Source organism: Sphaeramia orbicularis, chromosome 22, assembly GCF_902148855.1.
Source record: "Sphaeramia orbicularis chromosome 22, fSphaOr1.1, whole genome shotgun sequence".
Taxonomy (NCBI): Eukaryota; Metazoa; Chordata; class Actinopteri; order Kurtiformes; family Apogonidae; genus Sphaeramia; species Sphaeramia orbicularis.
This window is the reverse complement of record NC_043978.1, coordinates 841914-865605: the sequence shown is the minus strand read 5'-3', so window position 1 is coordinate 865605 and position 23692 is coordinate 841914. Positions and strand designations below refer to the sequence as shown.

Below are 23692 nucleotides of genomic sequence, written 5' to 3'. Positions count from 1 at the left end.
TAGTATCGTGATTTGTCTCGTATCATCAGATTCTTGAAAATACACACCTCTAGTCCTCATTAGAACTTTACAGACAATAAAAGGCTGATGGTATTTATTTCAATAACATTCAGTCACCATGAAGGTGTTGAAGGGTTTATTTGGTTTCCATTTGCACTGATGTCATGACAAATGCTGATGCTGAAAGTTTATCAGTAGAATCTGTTGTATGTAAATGTCCAGTTTATCATTAACATGTTTTTCTTATTCTGATGACATTTCTGCTCACTTCTGTTCTTTTATTTTCTTCACTGGTCTGTTACGATGGGTAAAATGTCCAGATAAAACCTGTAATTTTATGAGAATAAAGTCATAGTTTAAAAAAAAAATCCCTCATAATTAACAAAAAATAATGTCGTACTTTTATTAGATTAAAGCTGTAATATTACGAAAATAACGTCGTAATTTCAAAACAGGTGGAAAAATATTGTAATTTACAGAATAAAGTCGTACCCACTGGTCTCCAAATGTAGAACTGGGAACATTCTGTGAGGTTCTACTTTCATTTGGGGTTTACGCACAAAGGCCAAATACTGAGCCTATTAGCCCCGCCCACCAAATACTGAGACTATTAGCCCCGCCCACCATCAACACATTAGCATTAGTCGTCCGCTCCAACAGAAGTGAAAGTTGATGCTTCACTTGTTGTGTTCGCTGTAACTGGAAACTGTCATCAATAGGGGTGTGTGTTGGCAAGAATCTGTCGATACGATACAAATCCCAATACTAGGATCACGATACAATATATCACAATATATCATAATACTGTTAAAAAGGCAATTTTTTTGTTTATTTCTTTTTAAAAATGATTATTTCATTGAAAAATTTAATTACACCTGAAATCTGCACAAATATGAAACACATTTTTATTTGATCCCAACAGGATCTAATGTTCTATCACAAAATGTTCCTGTGTTCAAACTGAAGTTCTGTTTTACAGACATTACAGTTTCAGATCCTGTTCAAATGTTCATATTCTATTAGTTCAGAACTAACATCATATCATTATTTTTGTGCAATCCCAACAAAGGAACTACCATCTGCCTCTCAGACAGTAAAAAGTGCTTTTAGGATGCTTCAAATAACCATTATTTAATAAAACTGTTAAATAATGATAAATAAGATAGAAACAAGAAAGAAAAACAAGAAAGAACCTCCACCATATCTGCATTTGAATAAATACCTAAAAATATTGATACAGTACTTTTTAATATCGATATAGTATCGTGAAATTAAACATCATGATATACTGCAGAACTGATATTTTTTTACACCCCTAGTCATCAACAAGGATTAAAGCTTATGATTTATATAAAATGACTTTTTATCACACTGTTAAGAATTTATTTTCAAAATATTAAGACTTTAATCTCATAAAAGCACAGCATTATTTTCTTTAAATTATGAGGGTTTTTTTTAATTACGACTTTGTTCTCATAATATTATGGTTTTATTTCGATAGTTTCCGACTTTATTCTCGTAGTGACAGGTGTTTTTATTTTCTTACGCGGCCCTAATACGCTGTTGTAGATGATGGATGAGTGAGTTTTAAGTTTGTCTTTAAGTTTTGAGCTTCAGGAATCCTCGGTATTTCTTGAGTAAATGAGGTGAGGAGAAATGAACCATGTGACCCAGTTCATCATAAATGAATCACGTAACAGGAAGTGTGAACCCAAACGCTGTCGTATACACTTCCTGTGTTCTGTAATTCCTAGTAACATGTCTGAAGGTTGTAGGTGACGTGGTTGACAGCCCCTCCCTTTATGATGAAAGGTCCAAACCACAGCGTTGGTGTCAAAAAGAGACGAAAACCCCCGACACAATGCTGAATCAGACATGAAGTATGAACACGTCAGTTTTCTTTTATAGCTTTAATGTGGTTCTCCATCATAGATCTGAAACGATTAATTGACTCAAATCAATTAAAAACAGAACGTACTGTTCACTTTTAATCGACTTCGGCCAAATCTAGAGTCAGATTCAGTTAAAGTTCCTGCCCTAGAATTTAGATCAGATTGTCTTTGTGTCAGACTTATTTCATCCATATTTATATGTGAATGTACTCGGATATTAGAACTGCACAAGGACATGTGACCTGGAAACAGGAAAACCCAAAAAACAAAAATGAACCTCCGCCATATCTGCATTTGAATAAATACCTAAAAATATCAATACAGTACTTTTTAATATCGATACAGTATTGTGAAATGAAATATCGCAATATATTGCAGAACCGATATTTTCCAACAGCCCTCCATCTGACAGTATCTGCATGGAGCTGTCAGACTCACTAACAGGTGGACTCTCCAAAGGCTGTCCACCATCAGCACTCACTTCTTCTGCTTTCCATCTGTGCTTCAACAGCGTCACGTCTCATGTCTCTTGTGAAGTGAATTGCGGCCCGTGTGCGATGGCAGGTGTTTATCTGGTTTATTGTCATGTGACAGCAGGTCAGAGCGACCTCAGCCGAGCCTCCATCACATCCATCTGATCCAGGAGTACAGGGGAGGGTTAAATGAGGAACAGACTTCCACTGACACATTCTGATTTGAGCTCAACATCTGAATGAAAGTGTGACTGTGGAGGCCGATGACAGCGGACTGACTGGTACTGTCCCTGTACGTGATGAGGCTCCTATTAAACCAGGGCTCTCAAACTCATTTTCTTTCAGGTTCCACATTCAGCCTGATTTGATCTGCAGTGGATCAGACCAATAAAATAATTACATAATAACTGATAAATAACAACAACTACAAATTTTTGTGTTTGTTTTAGTGCAAAAAGACCCCATTAAATTATAAAAATACTTACTTTTATAAACTATCCAAACAAAAAAGATGTGAATAACCTGAAAAAAATGAAGTTTCTTAAGAAAAATTAGTGCAATTTTAACAATATTCTGCCTCAACTTATCATTTCTACATGTGCATTATGGATCAGATCTACAAAGACACTAAACACTGAGGAACAGGCAGAAAAGAGTTAAAACTGTGCTTAATTTTTCTTTCGACATTTCAGGTTGTTCATATTTGTTCAGGTTATTCACATTTTATTGTTACGGAACAGCTTGTGAATGTAAATATTTTCATAATAAGTGGGTCACTTCAGGACCTCTTTAGTGCATGTGGGTCACTTCAGGGTCACATTCAGTTCAGACTCAAAACTGATAGAAGTCGCATTTAATGCGGAATATGAACCAACACACAAACAAATCAGATTTCACCCAAAAATCCGAGTTCTCCATTAAGACCTGCTGTGGGTGGAGTCTTCTGTTCTGTCGCTGCTTGGTCTGCAGGTCTTCCCCGCAGACACAAACATCAGCAAATGGTCAACATTTCTGGAGTTGAGAGGGGAATATATACAGAAACAAAAACCTGGAAAAGAATCCAAAACTTCAGCTTCTGATGACAGTGAACCGAACCAACGCCTTGATGTGATTTCAGTTTGAGTTTCACAACCAAACTTCAGCAACATGAATAAAGCCAAAACACTTGCACGCAGCATCCGACTGCTTTCTGAGTCACACTTAAAGATGTCATCTGAAGCTTCATCATGGTTGAAAACTCCTTCTGTGCCGTTTTATAAACTCTATAAATAATTCCCTTCATGATGGGAATGCTTATATTCAGAGGTGTTATGGTTTTTGGGTTGTCTGTATATGAACGTTGAGAAAATTTCACCAGGATTTCATTGGGACTCAAGGTTAAACTGAACTGATTCTGACAATCAAAGCTAAGTTCTGTAGTTGGGTTGTGTAGATTTTTCTTCTGACATCAACAAAAAGCTCAAATTGGATTTCCCAACTAATGATCTGGTTGGAACTGCATCAGTAAATGTCAAATTTGGCCAAAAAAAAACCAAGTAGCATAATGAGTTGGTCTGTGGCATTGAACAGACCTGACAGCGATAAACAGCAGAGATCAGGATGCAGATGAAGAAAATGTGCATCTAGAACAGTTCCATAGAGTTTTGTGAACGTGCATGTCTTTTTTTTTTGTTTGTTTTTTAGTTTTTTTAATCTTAAAACTGGAAATGAGAACCAGGAAATACCATTAGTTTTCTATTTCAAAGGTTTTTTTTTTTTTTTTTTATGTGGTCTGGTTCATTCTGTCGTTTGTTTGCTGAGTGGAGAGGATATGGAGTCTGAACACTTACAAACACAAATGGAACCCACCTTTCCTTCAACTATTTAAAGGTTAAACTAAATTAACCTGCTACTAATGGGACAGTGTTAGTAACTGAAGGAATGCATGAACAGTTTATCTTTACAATTCACACTGATGCTGTTTGTTAATTTATGAAACGCTCACAGACTCACATGTCATAATTGTTCGATAGTTATTAAGTATATGGACGCACAATAATTATCAGCACCGATAATTATTGGACCAATATTGAAAAAATGACGTCATTCCAATAATTCTGATAATTAAAGATTTCACTGATAAATCCAGCCCATAATAATAAATCTAAATTGCTTAGATTTGGTGCATTTCACGAGTACATGGTGCACGTTATTGCCTTGGCAACCACCATAAAAACCATGAAGAATCAGACTCAGAGGTGTGGATCAGTCCATTGTTTGTCAGTCAGAGGGTTTTCAGTTCCTTCCTCTGCTCCAGCTGTCAGACCCAGAAGAAGATCCAGAGGTGGTTTGGTCTGTTTTGTTCTGACAGCAGCAGAAGAAGGACATTCAAAAACACTGAACGACAAAACAGATGAACGGAGCTGAATGCCCAGAACAGTGACCAATCAGCACCAAAGGAGGTGTGGACATCTGTAGCCACGCCCACTTTCACCTCTGCTAAAATCCCACCCCCAGTTTAATGGCTGCTGTCCACGTTCAGCCTCGTCCTCTCATATGGACACATTATAGAGAAAAAGATGAACGGAGCTGAATGTGTGAAAACGGCAACAGTCGATCATCACCAAATTCAGTCTGTGACATAAACAGAACTGAAAACCCTTGGACTATTATCCATTTGAAGCAGACAGAGGCTTTAGGTTCTGGAGAAGCCTTTAATGGACTATTAAGAGTTTAACACTGACTGGAAAGAAGAAGAAAACAACTGGAAGAATGGAAACTGTTGGGATTTGGGATCGGTATGTTGGTTACGAGAAGCAGGAAGTTATCGGTATCGGTTGTAAAAAACTAATGGTGCATCCCTAATGAAGTAGAATAAAGAAGCCATGTGAGTCCACGTACACAGTGATTTATCAATAAGGAAACTGCAACAGGAAAGTCATATCTGATGGAAACGACACTAAAGCACCACTATGTGAAGAACTGCAGAAACAAACATATTTTATGAAGTGAAAATGTGCATGAATTCACGTTTTGTTTTGCTGATCTGACAAATCTGTGAAACATTTGTGTGTGAAGCTGAGTGGACTGATGTTGTGTTGTTTGTGTGTTTCAGGGCAGCTCCTCCCATCCCACCATCTGCTTCAGCGGAAACCAAGGGGTGAAAACCACTGCTCTGCTTCTTTTACATTCACTCAATGTTTTTTTTTCTCACCTCTCTATTACAAATGAAAAGATCAAATCTCACTTTCCTCTGTTTTTCTCTCACTTCACAGAGAATCACTATCCCTCATTCAGACAGTACAGACGAAGTGAGAATATTCACCTTTGATGTGAAAAATATTGCCCAAGACAATCCACACGGAAGTTTCGAGGTTGTCCAACAGCACACCACAAGGTGAGACAAAAGGCATCCCATAATTATGTTGACAGAAAGGGTATGTCCCCCAGATCCCCCCAGTCCTCTGCTATATATAACTCTATCCATGATAACTGTTACACAATCGATATGAACTCAGTTTGAGCTCCATGGACCTGATAGTGTCACAATAATGAACCCATTTAACCCTAAACTCCACCTGGTGAATGAACATGAGCCCATATGAACTCTAGATGGTAGACAGAACATGGACATGTGGAAGAACATCAATATGAACCCATTTTTATCTCAATCGGCCAATTATTGACGATTTAAAAAAGCTTCAACTAAAACTTTCAGCTACAGCGCCCCCATGTGGATGACTTCAATACTGATAGATAAGCTCCAATCCATAGGGTTCTTCCACTGGGGGTTCACTATGTTGGTTATGGAGGAGAAGAAATCCAACCAAATCTGACGGAGTTATCGACAAAACACCAAGGAGATCCGATGAAATAAACTCCTGATCCAAATTTTAAGACCAGTTGAAAAATTGCATGAATTTCTGTTTTTCACTGTTAGATCTTCAGAAGGCTCTAAGCAAGTTTATTATCGTTCACGAAAACAAACGAAATGATGAAAACTATAATTAAAAGAAAAAATGATAACTAACTGAAAGTGTATTGTGTGTTTACAAAACTAACTAAAATGGATTAAAATTATGGATAAAATTCCCTTTGTTTTCATCTTTTGTCAATGGTGGATTGATGTGAAATCGATTTATTTCACTTGAGCAGTTTTAGCTAGCGGCACCATACGACACTTTTTGCTCCGTCACTTGTGGTTTCCAGTCGTCTTCTGGTCCCCACTCTACCTGGAAACATGGAAATAAAGTTGGGAGAAAGCAGCAGAGTCCTGTCTGGGATTTATTTGAATACGACGACAGAGAAGAAGAGAAAAGAGACGACTAAACTAAAACTAAACTAAAACTAAGCATTTAGAAAAAAAGCAAAACTATTAAAAACTCGCAAACCTTCTCAAAAAACTAATTAAAACTAACTGAATTAGAGAAAAAAAAAAGTCAAAACTAACTAAAACTATAATGAAAAATCCAAAACTATTATAACCTTGGTTCTAAGTAGAGTTTGAAAATGCAAAAAGAAGAAATGGGAGTGAGACAAAAAAAAAATGGAAAGCAACAATTAAACTGAAGTAGTCTGTTCACCAGCCCATCCAAAGTGTAAGAGCCCAGCCTTTAACAGACCAAATGTGAGCATAAATGTGGGTTCAGTGTCCTTTGGTGTCAGGTGTTCCCACTGTCAGGACCTCCTGATGGAAAAGGAGCCAAAGCTTTGTCTGTTTGAGCGCACCATCAGTGCTGAGGTTGGACGCACTAACAGTCAGGTTGAATCCACTGTCTGAAACTGATGTCCATTTTTGTTCACTTCCTTTCCATTCATCCCCAAATGTCCTCAGTTGGATTTAAATCAGGGGAACGTGCAGGATGGTCCAACAGAGTGGTGTTGTTCCTCTAGAACACAGGTGTCAAACATGCGGCCCGGGGGCCAAATCTGGCCCGCTAAAGGGTCTAATCCGGCCCATAGGATGAATTTGTGAAATGCAAAAATTACACTGAAGTTATTAACAATCAATGGTGTAAAAATAATTTTTATTCAGGGTCCATACAGACACATACACATTAATTAGATCTCAACTGGGTCAGACCAGAAAAATACTAATATCATAACAACCTATAAATAATGACAATTCCAATTTTTTTTTGTTTTAGTATAAAAAAGTCAAATTACATGAAAACGTTTACATTAACAAACTATCCTTTTACAAAAAGATGTGAATTACCTGAACAACTATGAACAACCTGAAATGTCTTGAGAAAAGTAAATGCAATTTTATCAGTATTATACTTGTTACTAAATGTTTTGTGTATTTGTAATTGTAATGTAAGTTGTAATGCATATGTGTAAATGATAAACTGAGGCAAAATATTACTAAAACTGCACTTGTTTTTCTTAAAGGCGGCCATACACTGTGCGATTATTTCGATCGTTGCACGCAGCTCCATCTCAAACATCTCAAAAGTCGTACAGTCAGACTCACGATTCATGTTCTCACACTGTACGGACCGACGCTCGTATGCGACCTGACTGCTCACACTGTAGGACTATACACCACAGGACGCACGACACGTTTGAGTGTTGTATCCGGAAATACAACGTTAAAATACCAAGGAATCCGTAAAAGTGCATAGACGATTGTGTATTGGCGTGAGTCACGAAATGGTAGTGCTAAACAAAAACCAACGAGCTGCTTTGGTAATATGTGCCATTATCTGTGAGGAATCAAAAAAGAAGAAAAGACAACGATGTGTTCGGTGCAGGAATTGGTTGTCCAGACGTGGACAGTATGGGCTGTCATCCTACAGCAGGAACTAGAGGTAAGCTGCAAAAGCTAAACTGCACTAGGACAATAGCCAGCTACTGTTAGCTTGTACGCTACTGTACCCGTCTGTGTTCGCACATGCACAGTGTGAATTTGAGGCACATCGGTTCGTGGCACTGCTTTGACAGTACGATACACTCACGAGGAGCGAGCAGGATTTCAAACAGCTCCGTTTTCCTTGCGAACACACGATTGCTGGTCGTGAGGTGGTCGTGAGGTGCTAATCGCTTCTCTTTACCCCATGTACACTGCACGAAGCACGACACACGATTAGAGGCACATCGGGCCCGATCCCAGAAAGAGTCGCACGAGTGAGAAATCGTCTCTAAACTCGCACAGTGTAAGGCTGCCTTAAGACATTTCAAGTTCATGTTATTCAGATTTTTAAGGAATTGCTGTAGATGTAAACATTATCATAATCTAATTTAACTTTTTTCACTGGTATTATTCTACTGGTCTGGCCCACTTGAGATCATATTGGGATGAATGTGGAACTGAACTAAAATGAGTCTGACACCCCTGCCCTAGAAGAAGTCCTTTGTCAGGCATTGGGCATTTGTTTCCATTACAAACATTTAAAGGGTTAAAAATCTGACCGTTATTAAGTATTTGGTATTTGTGTTTATGGCTGAAGTTGATGAAATACAAAAAAATGAAAAAAAAGTTCAAAACAAACTGTTTGAAAAACATTTGGACTTTACCACGGCACTGAGCAGATTAAGCTCTTTTAGTGGTTGAAGTGGGCGGGTCTTTTAGTGGGTGGGACATCCGGAGGGTTAATTAAGACGGGCACATGAGGAGTAAAGGTAAACTACAGATTAGACCAGAGCCATGAAAACCATGTAAACATTCATGTAACTAAAGCCTGGACCTCAGTGAAGTAACTGCACTGGAACAGAAGAGCTGTGGGAGATCTCCATGTGTACTCACTGACCCCCCCCACCCCCTCACCCCCCCACAGCGCTACAGAGGAGTTGTCATGTCTCGGGGTGATTCAGAAGAAGATGACGGTGAACGCAACCGATGACTCGTACGATAAGGCGATCCAGAGCATGGCCCAGGCTGAGGAGGAGACGCGCAGCCGGGGGGCCATCGTCATCAAACATGGAGGCCGATACCAGGGTAAGAGCAGAACGCACGCCGTTATCGGCACAGTTACACAACACATCAGTCCAACGGGGGGAGGAAGAAGACTGGCCTAAAGACACGTTTGTACTGAGCTGTGAATAGAAAACACACTGGCAGCCATCTTGCATTGGTTGCCGTAGCAACTTGCGTGGACATAGACTTCCTCGTCTGCTGCTCTAGTAAACCTGCACCTGCATCAACTCACACACCAGTCGCTTTTACTTTCACACTCGAACTGCACCAATGTAACTTACACACAAAATTTTGCCAAATGGAAAAAACGACAATTTCACCAGATGTCTGTAGGTTCTCATTCGTCCAGGTCATTGTTCTTCTCGGTTCAACTCTGTTCTTCAGTTCTGAACTGATGAAATGTTTTCAAAAGAGCTAAACTACACTGCAGAAAACAGGTGTCTAAAAACAGGATAAAAACACTAAATCTGAGGAAAAAGGTACTGAAAACAAGTGAAATATGTGTCCATGCAGAAAGATAACTTCACTGGATAAGATTTGTTGAATTCAGATTCGCGGTGGAACGGTGCAGTCGTTTGTTCTGAACCGTTTGGGTTTGGGTCCTTCAGTCCAATACAGAGGTGGACCCAGCGAATACATGAAGCCCACACAGTATGAGCAGGTGGAACAAAGAGAACCCATGTGTAATATTTAATATCCTAGATGGACGTCTGAGCTGTCCACCACCGTCCACCACCGTCCACCGGCTGAAGGTGAACCAGCTCAGAGCAGGTACAGGGTCAAAGACAGAGCTGAAGACCCTCCATCTGCTCTGAGGTCTGCCGTTACAGAGCATCTCAGATTCACTGTCAGCTATGTCAGCGGAGAGAGACGGGTCGACAAAACAAGAGCAGTGTGCCGGTGTTGTTTGGTGCAGATCGGTTCAGTTTTTTAAATGAAATTGGTCTCCTTCAGTGTATCGAAAATGTATCAAAAATGTATGGAACCGAACACCACCGTACCGAAAACGTACCGAAAACGTACCGAATTGAAATTTTTTTGTACTGTTAACCCCTTATTCAGATTAAGTCTAGAAATAAGCATGTCTACTTCAAATAAGAAATTAACTCTTAAAACAAGATCAATTATCTAACAATTCTTAATCTAAGGGTTTTTTTTTATCTTAGTGAGAACCACGTACTGTAGTCCAGTTGAACTGAGGAGAACTACCAAGAAGACACTTTCACCAAAACTCATATTTTTTGATGAATAGTTTTTGTTGTTGTTAGAGGTGTTTTTTTGTAGTTAAATTGGTATATGACACAAAACTGTAACAGAAAGACCTCTTAGTCCAACTAGAGTCACATGACCAAAACAAACAGATGTTGATGGATGTTAGAACAAGAGAAGAAGAAGAGTTGAACCCAAACATGTGTGTATGTGTGGACACACCAGGAAACCACATCAGTTTAGAATTTAGTAGGAGATAGAGGAGGAACCAGCATTCTAGATTCAAAACAACACAGATTTATGTTCCTGTGTATGGAAGGACTGACACTGACATCTACCAGAAGAAAGAAACTCAGCAGCACAGCAGGGATTGAATGGACAAACCAACATTACACACTTGTGTTTGGAACACATTTAGGAAATATGGGGAAAGTTTAACACAGATGGACGATGGAGAAGGGACTGGTGTGTGTTGTGTGTGTTGTGTTACTTTGAAAAGTTGCTGAGGCTGGATGTTGTGCATGTGCAGCGTCCTGAACACACTCACCAAACACACAAACTCTAGATCAAACAGCTGATTTAGTGTTTGCGTCCCCGCTGTCGTTCCAGTTCAAACCACCAAACCACTTCCCCTTAAACCCACGTATGTACATACATGCACACACATCCTTACCCCGGTGCGAGGCTACGTACCTGGGTCCAATCCAAACCACTACTGATTCAACTGGTTCTACTGCAGTAGAAGTGATGACGTCCAAGTCTGAAACATCCTTAAAGTGGACAAGTCCAAAGTTGGCTTTTGAAGGACTTTTCCAGAGGGTGTTTGGATTGAAATCTTTACGTTGTCTCTGCGTCATTTATGTCTTTTACATCATATTTTGTCTTTTTACATCTATTAGGGTATGTTCTTGTGTCTTTAACATCATTTTCATAATTATTATGAAATTTAGGATGAAAACTGTTTGTTAGGGGTGTAAGAAAATATCAGGTCTGCAATATATCACAATATTTCATTTCACAATATCAATATTAAAAAGTACTGTATTGATATTTTTAAGCATTTATTCAAATGCAGATATTGTGGAGGTTCATTTTTGTTTTTTTGTTTTTCTTTTTTGTTTATATTTTATTTATTATTTAACACTCTTTTATTAAATAGTATTAGTTCCTTTGTTGGGATTGAACTCAAATCCTGTTCTGATGTTCTGAACTAATAGAACATGAACATTTGAACAGGATCTGAAACTGTAATGTCTGTAAAACAGAATTTCAGTTTGAACACAGGAACATTTTGTGATGTAACATTAGATCCTGTTGGGATCAAATAAAAATGTGTTTAGTATTTGTGCAGATTTCTGGTGTAATTCAATTCTTCAAGGAGATAATCGTTTAAAAAAAAGAAACAAACAAAAAATTGCCCTTTTAACAATATCATGATATATTGTGATGTATCGTATCGTGATCCTAGTATTGGGATTTGCATCGTATCACCAGATTCTTGCCAATACACAGCCCTAGTGTTTGTCTGTTAAATCTTGCATGTTTTCATATTGTTGCATCTTCTCCATTGTTTCCTCTTGCGGTGCCTTTTGGGTCTTTTACACCATTGATCTAACTGCATCTTTTACATTGTTTTCATTGAGTTGCATCTTTATCATTTCCATGTTAGTCTTGTTTTATGTTACTGTTTTTTTTTCCAGTGTGTTTCTCTTTTCCATCCTCTGCATCGGTTTGTCTTGTTGCATCTTTCACATCGCCTTTATCTTGTGGATTTATTGTCTTTTTTATGTGTTATTGTTTCATCCATTAATGTTGAAGTCAGTCTTGATGTTGTAAAGATGCACAGCGTTGCAATTATTCAGATATTTTATAATTAAAATGCGAAAGGTAAAAATCTAATTCTCCATTAAAGCACAATGTCACAAGTTATAAGATTTGATTTGTTACTTAAGAGGAAAAACCATAAAGAAAAAGAAGAAAGTGTAAACCTTTGCATGAGCGCTGTGGTTCTTTCTTAAATTAGACAGACTCTACACGTCTGGAACCTGAAGGGAGGTCTTTTTCTATTATCTATGGAATACTGTCACCAAGTCCTCCTCCTGCAGAACCATGACATTTCTAATGAGAAAGTCAAATAAATAAATAAATGCGTCCACAGCACACGCTCAGGCCTCTGCTTTTCAACATGTTTTGGTTTTATGTGGAAAATACTGCTGTCATGTGGGATGACCCATTTCCTATTTGACTTATTGGATGTATTCTTGCATTTGTAACAGTCATATGGGATTATATTTTTCCATTCAGGATTATATTTTTCCCTCTGGACTGTATTTTTCAGATCTAAAAGATTTATTCCAAGAGTAATTTTTGCACATTTGTAATTTCAACTGAACATTCTAACAGGAATATTGTGACTTCTCTTTACATTTCTATACATTTCTCGTACATAACTACATAGCATTGTTTATTATTTACTTATTTATCTTTTTTCTCCCTTGCTCTTGAGTTGTTTTCTTTCTGTATTTGAACTGTGTTGGACCAACTGGAACACCCTAATTTCATCACCGGGCATTAATCAAGTATTTCTGGTTCTGATTGTGGTTCTTCTTGCAGGCAAGAAGGTAACGGTGCGACCTCCGACCCCTGCTCTGGCCGGCCTGACCAAGCCCAAACCCTCGTCCCACCCCCCCCTCCTCAGCAGCATCAGGAAAGGAGGCGTGTCCAGGCAGAAGAAGAGCGCCTTGGCGTCCAACAGGAGGAGTGTGTCCGACCTGCAGGAGAGGCCTCTGAGGGAGCGGGTCAGCCACCTCCTGGCTCTGAGGCCCTACAGGAAACCAGACATGATCCTGAGGCTGCAGAAGGACGGACTGAAGGCAGCGGACAAAGACCTGCTGGACTCAGTCCTGATGGAGGTGAAACCCTGAAAACAGCTGAAGGAGCACTAACAGACGTCCAGACGCTGCAGCTGTTTGACTGTTGTTGTGTGTGGATGTACTTGTGTACAGGTGGGGCAGCTCAACAGCAGAGACAAGGCCTTCATTCTGAAGGACAACCTTTACAAGGAGCTGCAGAAGGACTGGCCCGGGTACACGTCAGGAGACCAGCAGCTCCTCAAACGAATCCTTGTCAGGTAAAAAAGATTTACTATATATATATATATATATATATATATATATATATATATGTATATGTGTATATATATATATGTATATGTATATGTGTATATATATATGTATATGTATATGTGTATATATATATATGTATATATATATATGTGTATATATATATATATATGTATATATATATATATATATATATATATATATATATATATATATATGTATATATATATATATATATATATATATATATATATATATATATTAGGCCTGTAACGGTACACGTACCGAACCGTTTCGGTACACACCTGTTCGGTTCGGTACACAGCTGTACCGAAACGGCACAGTCTGTTGAGAAAAAGAAAAAGGAACGAAAGACATTGTTTGATGCGGAACTTTAAATACGCGCAAGTTTCACACGGACATATTTAAGGACGCATACATCGACCTGAAATACGAAATAGCAGCTGATATAAGGTAAAAAAAATATATATATGATGAGAACCTGGAAGGAAGAGATTGAAGACCCTCCACCATCAGTACAGTCCAGTTTGGGATCACTTCAGGTCCTGGTGAAAGACAACAACGAGGAAAGAAACGAAGATAAGACGAACGCTGTGTGGCCCCTGGGAGCTACGGTAGTTCTAAAACACACTAACTGTCTGTCTGTCTGTCTGTCTGTCTGTCTCTCACGCACGCTGTATACCAGAGGAATAGAACTCGGAGTTGGACGTTGAAAGTATATAAAAATGAAGTTTCACTTTCGTTTCACGCCAGCGTTAGTTACGTTAGTTATGGACCGGACCGCACCCCCCCGGCTCCGACCAAAAACAAACAAACAAACCATCCCCCAGACAAATCGCACCTTGCGTGTGCACACGCGCGCGCACACACGTGCACACACGAGTACACACGAGTACACAAAGTGTCCTAAACAGTTTGTTCTCTGTCCTAAAATAAATAATTTGGTTAAGTTTGTTGTCAATGTTGCTCTTCAGTTTGTTAAAACAGAATACCAGTTTACCCTCCTGTTAATGTTGAACTACATGCAGAATTTTTTGGTTGATATTTTTATGCAGACTGTGAACTGACAGAACTGTGATTAGATTTTTGTTGTTTGTTCAAAACTACCTTTCAGGGAAAAGTGTTATACTAATGTTTAAAATACATTTAGTCATATTAATAATTTATTTTATTTTCTATTTGATTTATAGCAGCAGAATTATATTACTCCTATTTTTCTATATTCTATTGTGTCCAAAAATTGGGGGAAAAATGTTCAAAAATTCAAATGTATGAAATACATTTTGAGGGGTTTTCTTTCTTCCTGTACCGAACCGAAAAAAACCGAACCGTGGCTTTGAAAACCGAAAACGTACCGAACCGAGAATTTTGTGTACCGTTACAGGCCTAATATATATATATATATATATATATATATATATATATGTGTGTGTGTGTGTGTGTGTGTGTGTTTGTTTATTTTGAGCATTCACAGAATACATGCAAATTCAAAATAAAAAAAAACAAACAAAAAAAAATCATTTATACTCGAAAAGGAGTGGGAAGAAGAAAAACTTATTTAATCCCACCCCCATTCTCATCTTCAAATAACTTAACATAATAACTTTTAAATACTCACTGCTGTCCTTTGACTTTGAGCCAGAACAATGAACAAAATAGAACAAAATAGGCCTATGTGTGTAAAAAATAGAAACAAAGTACATTCCTGGTGGTGTTACCATGGTAACAGTTAACCGTCAGCTTACATGATAATAATTACATACCAACAATGGTAAAATCAAAAAACTGCAATACCACAAGTGGTAAAGAACAGCAAGAATTACATACCAACAATGGTAAGAAAAAAACCCCAAAAAACTCCAACAGCACTAATGGTAAAGGGCAGCACATCCCAGCGATGGTAAGAACAATACCAGATGGTAATGGACAACACAGACCAACTAGATGAGGAACAACAAGCACACATTAACATTTAAGACAGTATTTATGGAACATCAGTTTTCAGACCCTCCATCTTTATACTGGGACCAGACCATAATTTTGTATACCAGTTTAAATCGGTGGATATTTTGGCATTGCTTGTGTTGGATGTCCAGACCGTTCCAAAGTTTCACACCACATACAGACACACAAAAGCGTTTACGAGTGGTTCGAAATTTGGGAAATACGAAATCTCCAGAACCTCTCAAATTATGAGAACTCTCCCGAAGTTTTTTTGTATATTACTTGGTAGTGATTTGTTGAATGCTTTAAATAAGATTATTGCTGTATAATATTTTACAAGGTTATGGATTTTTAATAGTTTTGACTGAATAAACAGATTATGAGTGTGTTCTAGAAATCCAACTTTATGTATGATCCGTACTGCTGGTTTCTGTAATATGACTAATGGATTTATGGTGCATTGGTAACCGTTTCCCCACACTTCAGTACAATATGTGAGGTATGGGAGGACCAAGGGGCAGCAGAAAGTACGGAGTGCATTTTCATCAAGGTAGGTTTTCACTTTATTTATGATTGAAAGGCTTTTGGAGATTTTAGTTTTTATGTGTCTGACGTGGGCTTTCCATGACAATTTACTGTCTATTATAACTCCTAAAAATTTGTTTTCATCTACATTTCAATTTGAATTCCATCAATCATTATCTGTAGTTCTGAGCTGGTTTTAGAGTTTCCAAACATCGTTGCCTTAGTCTTATTTAAATTTAATGACAGTTTATTCTTATCCATCCACTTTTTCAGTTTACTTAATTCCTCATTTACTGTAGTTACAAGTTCGTTATGATTATCACCACTGAAGAATATGTTAGTATCATCTGCAAAAACTATGAGTTTAAGCAATTAAGATACATTAAATATGTCATTAATATAAACATTGAATAGTTTGGGTCCCAGAACAGACCCTTGGGGGACACCACAAGAAATGCCAAGATATCCTGTTGAGTATTGTCCCATTTTGACAGACTGCACCCTTTCTGTTAGGTAGCTTCTAAGCCACTCCCCAGCAACCCCCCTGATACCATATAGTTTAAGTTTATTGAGTAGGAGTGAATGATTGATTGTGTCAAATGCTTTTTTGAGATTGATAAAAAATCCAATTGTATGTTTTGTTTTTTTTTTATCCAGTGCGTTAGTGATTTCTTCTGTTGCGTCAGTTATTACCATTGTGGTGGTAGTTTTTGTTCTAAAACCGTATTGACCCGGATTATTATAAGATGTTTGTCAAGAAACTTTTCTAGTCAAGAATTAAATAGTTTTTCTAAGATTTTGGAAAACTGTGGTAATAGGGATATTGGTCTGTAATTTGTGTAGCTGTTTACTCTCATTTTTGTGTATTGGAATGACCTTTGCTATTTTCATTTTATTTGGGAAACCACCAGATTGGAATGATAAATTACAAATATGGGTTAGAGGTTTGGCAATGCTATTTATGACTTTTTTAACAATCATCATGTCAGTGTCATGACAGTCAGTGGATAATTTACTTTTACACTTCAGAACGGTGTTTATCACCTCCTGTTCACTTGTTGCAGAGAGGAAAATTGAGTATTGATTTCTTTTAATAGTTTTATCATATTGGTCAATACCTTGATCTGGAATTCTTGCGGCCAACTCTGGGCCAATATTTACAAAAAAAACTATTAAAACTGTTAACTATATTATTCATATTATGGTTTACACCATTCTTGTCAATGAAGTAATAAGGATATGTTGCCTTAGGAGATCCTTGTTTAATTCAGTTGTTCAGTATATCCCACGTTCCTTCTATATTGTTCTTACTTTCATATAGTACTGTTATAACTTTTTGCTAGTTCTTATTATGTCTGTTAATTTATTTCTGTAAACCTTGTATCTTTGTTCTGCTTCTTTGGTTTTTATCTTGATGAACAATTTATAGAGATTATTTTTCTTTTTACAAGCATTTATTATTCCTTTAGTAAACCAAGGGCTTTTTGTTTTTTTCTTCTTTATACAGCGTTCCTCAGCCAGGCAGTGTGCATTATAGAGTGAAATGAATATCTCTAAAAAATTGTCATACGCACTATCTACGTCTGACTCTGAGTAGACTGTACTCCAGTCCTGGAGCCTTGAACTGTGGTTGAAGGAGTTGATAGTTTCTTCAGTTCTTATTCGTTTGGAGATAATTTTCATGTCTTCTTTACTTTTCTTTATATCACAGTCAAACAGAGTGAAAACAGGTGACTGATCAGTGATGTCACATATAAACAGGCCACTGGCGGTTTGATTCCCCATGATATTAGTAAAGATGTTATTGATAATTGTGGCACTGTGTGATGTTATTTTGCTTGCTTTGGTTATTGTTGGATAAAGGGACATGCTGCACATTGTGTCTAAGAAGTCATCTATAATTTTCAGTTTAGTTGGATTTAATAGGTCAATATTAAAATCGCCACAGATAAATAATATTTTTTGTTTTACAGTGGAAAATAATTTCTCCACCCATTCATTGAAAACGTCTATGCTTGAACCAGGTGATCGATATATACAACTTATAATTACATTTTTCTTCTTTTCATTGTAGATCTCTAAGGTCAAGCATTCCATAGTTCCATCTATTGTGAAAGTCATATCTGTTAGAATCGTACATTTGACAGATTTCTGAATATATAAAGCAACCCCGCCCCCCGTTTTCTTTTCTCTATTCATATATCTTAATTCATAATCATCTATACAAAAATCAATACTTTTATCAATATTAAACCAGGTTTCTGCGATGGCAGTGATACTGAAGGGATGAGTGAATTGTTGCAAGTACTCTTTGATGGAATTGAAATTTTTCTACATGCTTCTGCTGTTAAAATGTATTATTGACAGTTTACCTACTGAATTGATTCTCTTTTCATACTGCTCTTGTGTGAGATAATTACAACCTGTAACAATAGAAGAGAAAAAGTTATTGTCAGGATCTGTTTCCGTATTTGGATCTGTTGCGTTGTGCTCCTTAATTTCAAAAGTGTGCAGTTCTATTTGTTTGTGGTAGAGGATTTTCTGCTGTTCGTCCATGTCGCTGTTGTTCTTGGTGCAGTCTGTGTGTTAGGTGTGTTCTTCATGGTGGTTGTTACCTTGGCCGTTGGAATCAGTACTTATCCAGTTCTTTGATACTCCTCACCATCAACACTGTGGCTTCCTCTGGAGTTCCATTCAGCTTGATGTCTATTCTACAGTTTGTTACCCAGGTGTGTTGAATCTTGCGTTGTTTTTTGAGATATCTTGCCTTTTTAGCGATGTCGGTGTTCCTTCGGGTCAACTGGTTGTTCATGCAAACATCTGTTCCTTTTAGTTTGCGTCCTTGTTTCAGAAGTGCCATCTTGTTTCTCCGACTGATAAATTTCATTATGATGGCCGGTGGTCTGCCGTTCTTTGTGGGCAGTGGATGACAGGCCTCCATGTGTTCCAGGTCCAACACTATCCCCTTGTTCTGCAGGCAGGATGACAGTCCACAGTGTGTCTCGTGCTCGCTGGGCTCCCCGCCATCCACAGCCACCACGCGCACATAGGAGCGCGGCTTGATTTTGATGCCGGTGATAACCACATCGTTTATGCGGGAATGCTGCTCCAGCTCGTGTACCCGCCTCTCTAGCGCCGCGATGTGCCGGTCTTTCACCACGTTCTGGAGACGTAGTTGCTTGACCTCCTCCAGCAACCCCAGAAGCTGTTTCTGCTGCTCTCCAACCGCGGCCACTTCCTCAGTCAAGGAGCTGAGGGAATTTTTAATGTCCTCGAACTCCTCCAGTGTCTGGCTTTTTTTCGGCGGCATTATGGTGTGCACGCCAATTAACTCTGGTGTCCATAATCCAAAATCAGTTGTCAGTTAGTCCAGAAGTTTCCAAAAACCAAGCATCAACACAAAACATACTCCAACAGGAACAGGCCACTCACACAACCGCAACAGGAAGAGGGAACCGGGGAACAGGAAGAGGTATGTACCACAGGAAGAGGTGTGTGTGCATGCATATATATATATATATATATATATATATGTATGTATGTATGTATGTATGTATGTGTGTGTGTGTGTGTGTGTGTATATATATATATATATATATATATATATATATATATACACTCATATATATATATACACACACACACACACAGGGTGTCACAAAGAAATGTATACACACTTTAAATAATTGTAAAGTAGGTGTTTATTAAAATTCATTTAATTTTCCAAATGTAATAGAATTTCCAAACATCCTTTTATTGTTTTGTCTGTTCCTTCTGTTCTCAAACTGACGTCCATTCTGGTCCAGACTCTGCAGATAATGACAACCAATGGAATCGCACACATCACCAAACACTTCCCTTGCTATTTGTGTGCATTCATGTTCAATGGCTACTCTCAATTCAGCGACTGTTGCAGGTCTCATAATGTAGACTTTGTCTTTTAGGGATCCACATAAAAAAAAAGTCTGGGGAACACAGAAGGTATTCAACGAAACCCCTCCATCCAATCAACCTGTTTGTCCAGTTCACCAGACCTCACAGCACTAGACTTAATTTTATATATATATATATATATATATATATATATATATATATATATATATATATATATATATATATACATACATACATACAGGGTGTCCCATAAGTCTCCATACATAGGAAAAATAAACATTTCTTGACATAAACCATTTTTATTTATATAATATGCTCTATATGACTGCTATTTTGTCGGGAACACATTTCAATGCGTGTCCTCCACTGCTGAAGGACTATAAAGAAAAAATATAAAGAAATACATGTTAGAACCATATATAGGGTGGGGAAGCAAAATGTACAATATTTTGAGGCAGGGATTGAAAGACAGTGTATGACCAATTAGTTTATTGAAAGTCATGAGAATTTATTTGCCACAAGAAAATGTCCATAATAGAAAATGTTTTTATTCTATGTGTCCTCCTTCTTTCTCAATAACTGCCTTCACACGCTTCCTGAAACTTGCGCAAGTGTTCCTCAAATATTGGGGTGACAACTTCTCCCATTCTTCTTTAATAGTATCTTCCAGACTTTCTGGTAATAGTTTTGCTCATAGTCATTCTCTTCTTTCCATTATAAACAGTCTTTATGGACACTCCAACTATTTTTGAAATCTCCTTTGGTGTGACGAGTGCATTCAGCAAATCACACACTCTTTAACGTTTGCTTTCCTGATTACTCATATGGGCAAAAGTTTCTGAAAAGGTATGGATAATAGTGTTAGGTATGATTATGACATCAGTATATGTTTGGTTTCAAAACAATTGACGTAGTGTCTGCTGAGAAAAAACAACTAAATGCTCATTGAAAATTTTGCTTCCCCACCCTGTATGTATGGAATGTATTATGTCTCCTATGTATGGAGACTTATGGGACACCCTGTATGTATGTATGTAATAACTGTTTTTTACCATCGATAACCGATAACTTCCTGCTTCTTGTAACTGATACTGATCCCAAACCCCAACAGTTTCCATTCTTCCAGTTGTTTTCTTCTTCTTTCCAGTCAGTGTTAAACTCTTAATAGTCCATTAAAGGCTTCTCCAGAACCTAAAGCCTCTGTCTGCTTCAAATGGACAATAGTCCAAGGGTTTTCAGTTCTGTTTATGTCACAGACAGAATTTGGTGATGATCGACTGTCACCGTTTTCACACATTCAGCTCCGTTCATCTTTTTCTCTATAATGTGTCCATATGAGAGGACGAGGCTGAACGTGGACAGCAGCCATTAAACTGGGGGTGGGATTTTAGCAGAGGTGAAAGTGGGCGTGGCTACATATGTCCACACCTACTTTGGTGCTGATTGGTCACTGTTCTGAGCATTCAGCTCCGTTCATCTGTTTTGTCGTTCAGTGTTTTTGAATGTCCTTCTTCTTCTGCTGCTGTCGGAACAAAACAGACCAAAGCACCTCTGGATCTTCCTCTGGGTCTGACAGCTGGAGCAGAGGAAGGAACTGAAAACCCTCTGACTGACAAACAACGGACTGATCCACACCTCTGAGTCTGATTCTGCTGATTCTTGATTTTTATGGCAGTTGTCAAGGTAACAACGTGCACTGTGTACTGGTCAAATGCACCAAATCTAAGCAATTTAGATTTATTATTATGGGCTGGATTTATCAATGAAAACTTTAATTATCAAAATTATCGTAACGATGTCATTTTTTTCAACATCGGTCCGATAATTATTGGTGCTGATAGTTATTTTGCGTCCATATACTTAATGACTGTGGTACAATTATGACGTGAATCTGTCAGCGTTTCATAAACAAACACACAGCATCAGTGTGAATTGTAAAGATAAACTGTTCATGCATTCCTTCAGTTACTAACACTGTCCCATTAGTAGCAGGTTAATTCAGTTTAACCTTTAAATAGTTGAAGGAAAGCTGGGTTCCATTTGAGTTTGTGTTTGTAAGTGTTCAGACTCCACATCCTCTCCACTCAGCAAACAAACGACAGAATGAACCAGACCACATAAAAAAAAAACAACCTTTGAAATAGAAAAATCCAATGGTATTTCCTGATTCTCATTTCCAGTTTTAGATTCTAAAAACTAAAAAAAAAAGACACGCACCTTCACAAAACTCTATGGAGCTGTTCTAGATGCACATTTTCTACATCTGCATCCTTATCTCTGCTGTTTATCGCTGTCAGGTCTGTTCAACACCACAGGCTAAAAGGTCCGAGTGCAATAAGTGAAGAGCAGAAACAGGAGACGGTCGGACGAGCAGAGATGAGTTGTTTTTATCTGACCAACCGACCACACCAAACTGCATCTTTTCCAATCCAAACTTTTTCATTGTTGTTTTCAAAAGAGTGCTTCATAAACATGGAGTAATTCAAGAAATATCTGTGTCCACACAAAACCACTGAAAACCATGTAGTCCAAATGCCAGGCCTGTATGTGGTGCTGAAATGCTCTCACAAAAAAACGGAGAAGAAGACGTGGAGGACAGCACACAAAGCTCTTTTGGTTCTGACTGATGTCATCATTACCGGAAGAAAACAAATACGCCGCTGTATTGGAAGACACAAGTGGAGGCAAGAGATAGTGTGTTTATCAGCTGCTTTATCAGAATATTTTAAACAGGTTATTAGTGACAGTTTATCGTTTATATATGGTCAGCTGACAACAGTATGAGAAACAGGCTGTGATTGGTGGGTTTGACCCTTAAAAAGACACTGGTGCTGAGTGGGACCAGAAACACCTACAATTAGTAACGTTTACATTTTTCAGGTATATTATGTACCAAAAAATAAAGGAAGGTCCGCACAACCTGTGAGCTCCCAAAACATTTATTAAACCACGTGACATTTGGGGCCGAGGCCCTTCATCAGACTGAAGACAGATAGAACTAGAAGTACTCGGAGAGTGCAGACCTCCGCCAAGGCAGATCAGTGCCCCCACCCCCGATCACCACCAAAATTTAATCATTTGTTCCTTGTGCCATTATCAACATTTCCTGAAATTTTCATCCAAATCCATCCACAACTTTGAGTTATCTCGCACACGGACAGACAGACAGGCAAACAAACCAACGCCGGCAAAAACATAACATAGAGGACATTCCACAGGTGTTTTATATGCAGTGTCTAATCACAGTAACACGTGACCTGCAATATACGTCATCTTAGAAGAGCAAAAAAAAAAAAAAAATTAACTTTTCAAACATATAATCAATCATAGATACTCAACAGTCAACTGTTTCAAATATCCACAAATACAAATAATTTTAGTGATCCAACAGCTTTACACTCATACATATATAAACAGATATTAATCGAGTTTCTTTACATTCATACAAGTCCATGTAACTACACTGCCCATCTGAATGTGGTGACAGACGCCACAGCATGTGTGCACAGTTTTCTTATTTACAAATTTACAAAAACAGAAATAGTGTTTGAGGCAACGTTGAGTACATTCAAATAAACATCTAAACTACAGTGTTGGAGTAAAGATAAATATACTGCGTACACTGGAGTGAAGTGGTCTATGTGAAGAGTGAGTTTGAAGACATACGAAGAAATGTGAAGAGTCTATAGAAACGGTCTGAGATCAAATTCTGCA

The 23692-nt window shown here is 38.0% G+C and overlaps 1 protein-coding gene across 1 annotated transcript in view; it reads left to right on the top strand.

The window, feature by feature from the left end:
• The window catches only part of LOC115414118 (RNA polymerase II elongation factor ELL-like), a 40091-nt gene that overhangs the window by 7227 nt on the left and 9172 nt on the right, over positions 1-23692 (top strand). The window contains exons 2-6 of the mRNA XM_030127334.1: positions 5460-5504; positions 5620-5741; positions 9124-9284; positions 13086-13384; positions 13478-13602. Of these exons, the coding sequence (XP_029983194.1) occupies positions 5460-5504; positions 5620-5741; positions 9124-9284; positions 13086-13384; positions 13478-13602 (752 nt within the window). The remainder of the gene's footprint in view (positions 1-5459; positions 5505-5619; positions 5742-9123; positions 9285-13085; positions 13385-13477; positions 13603-23692) is intronic.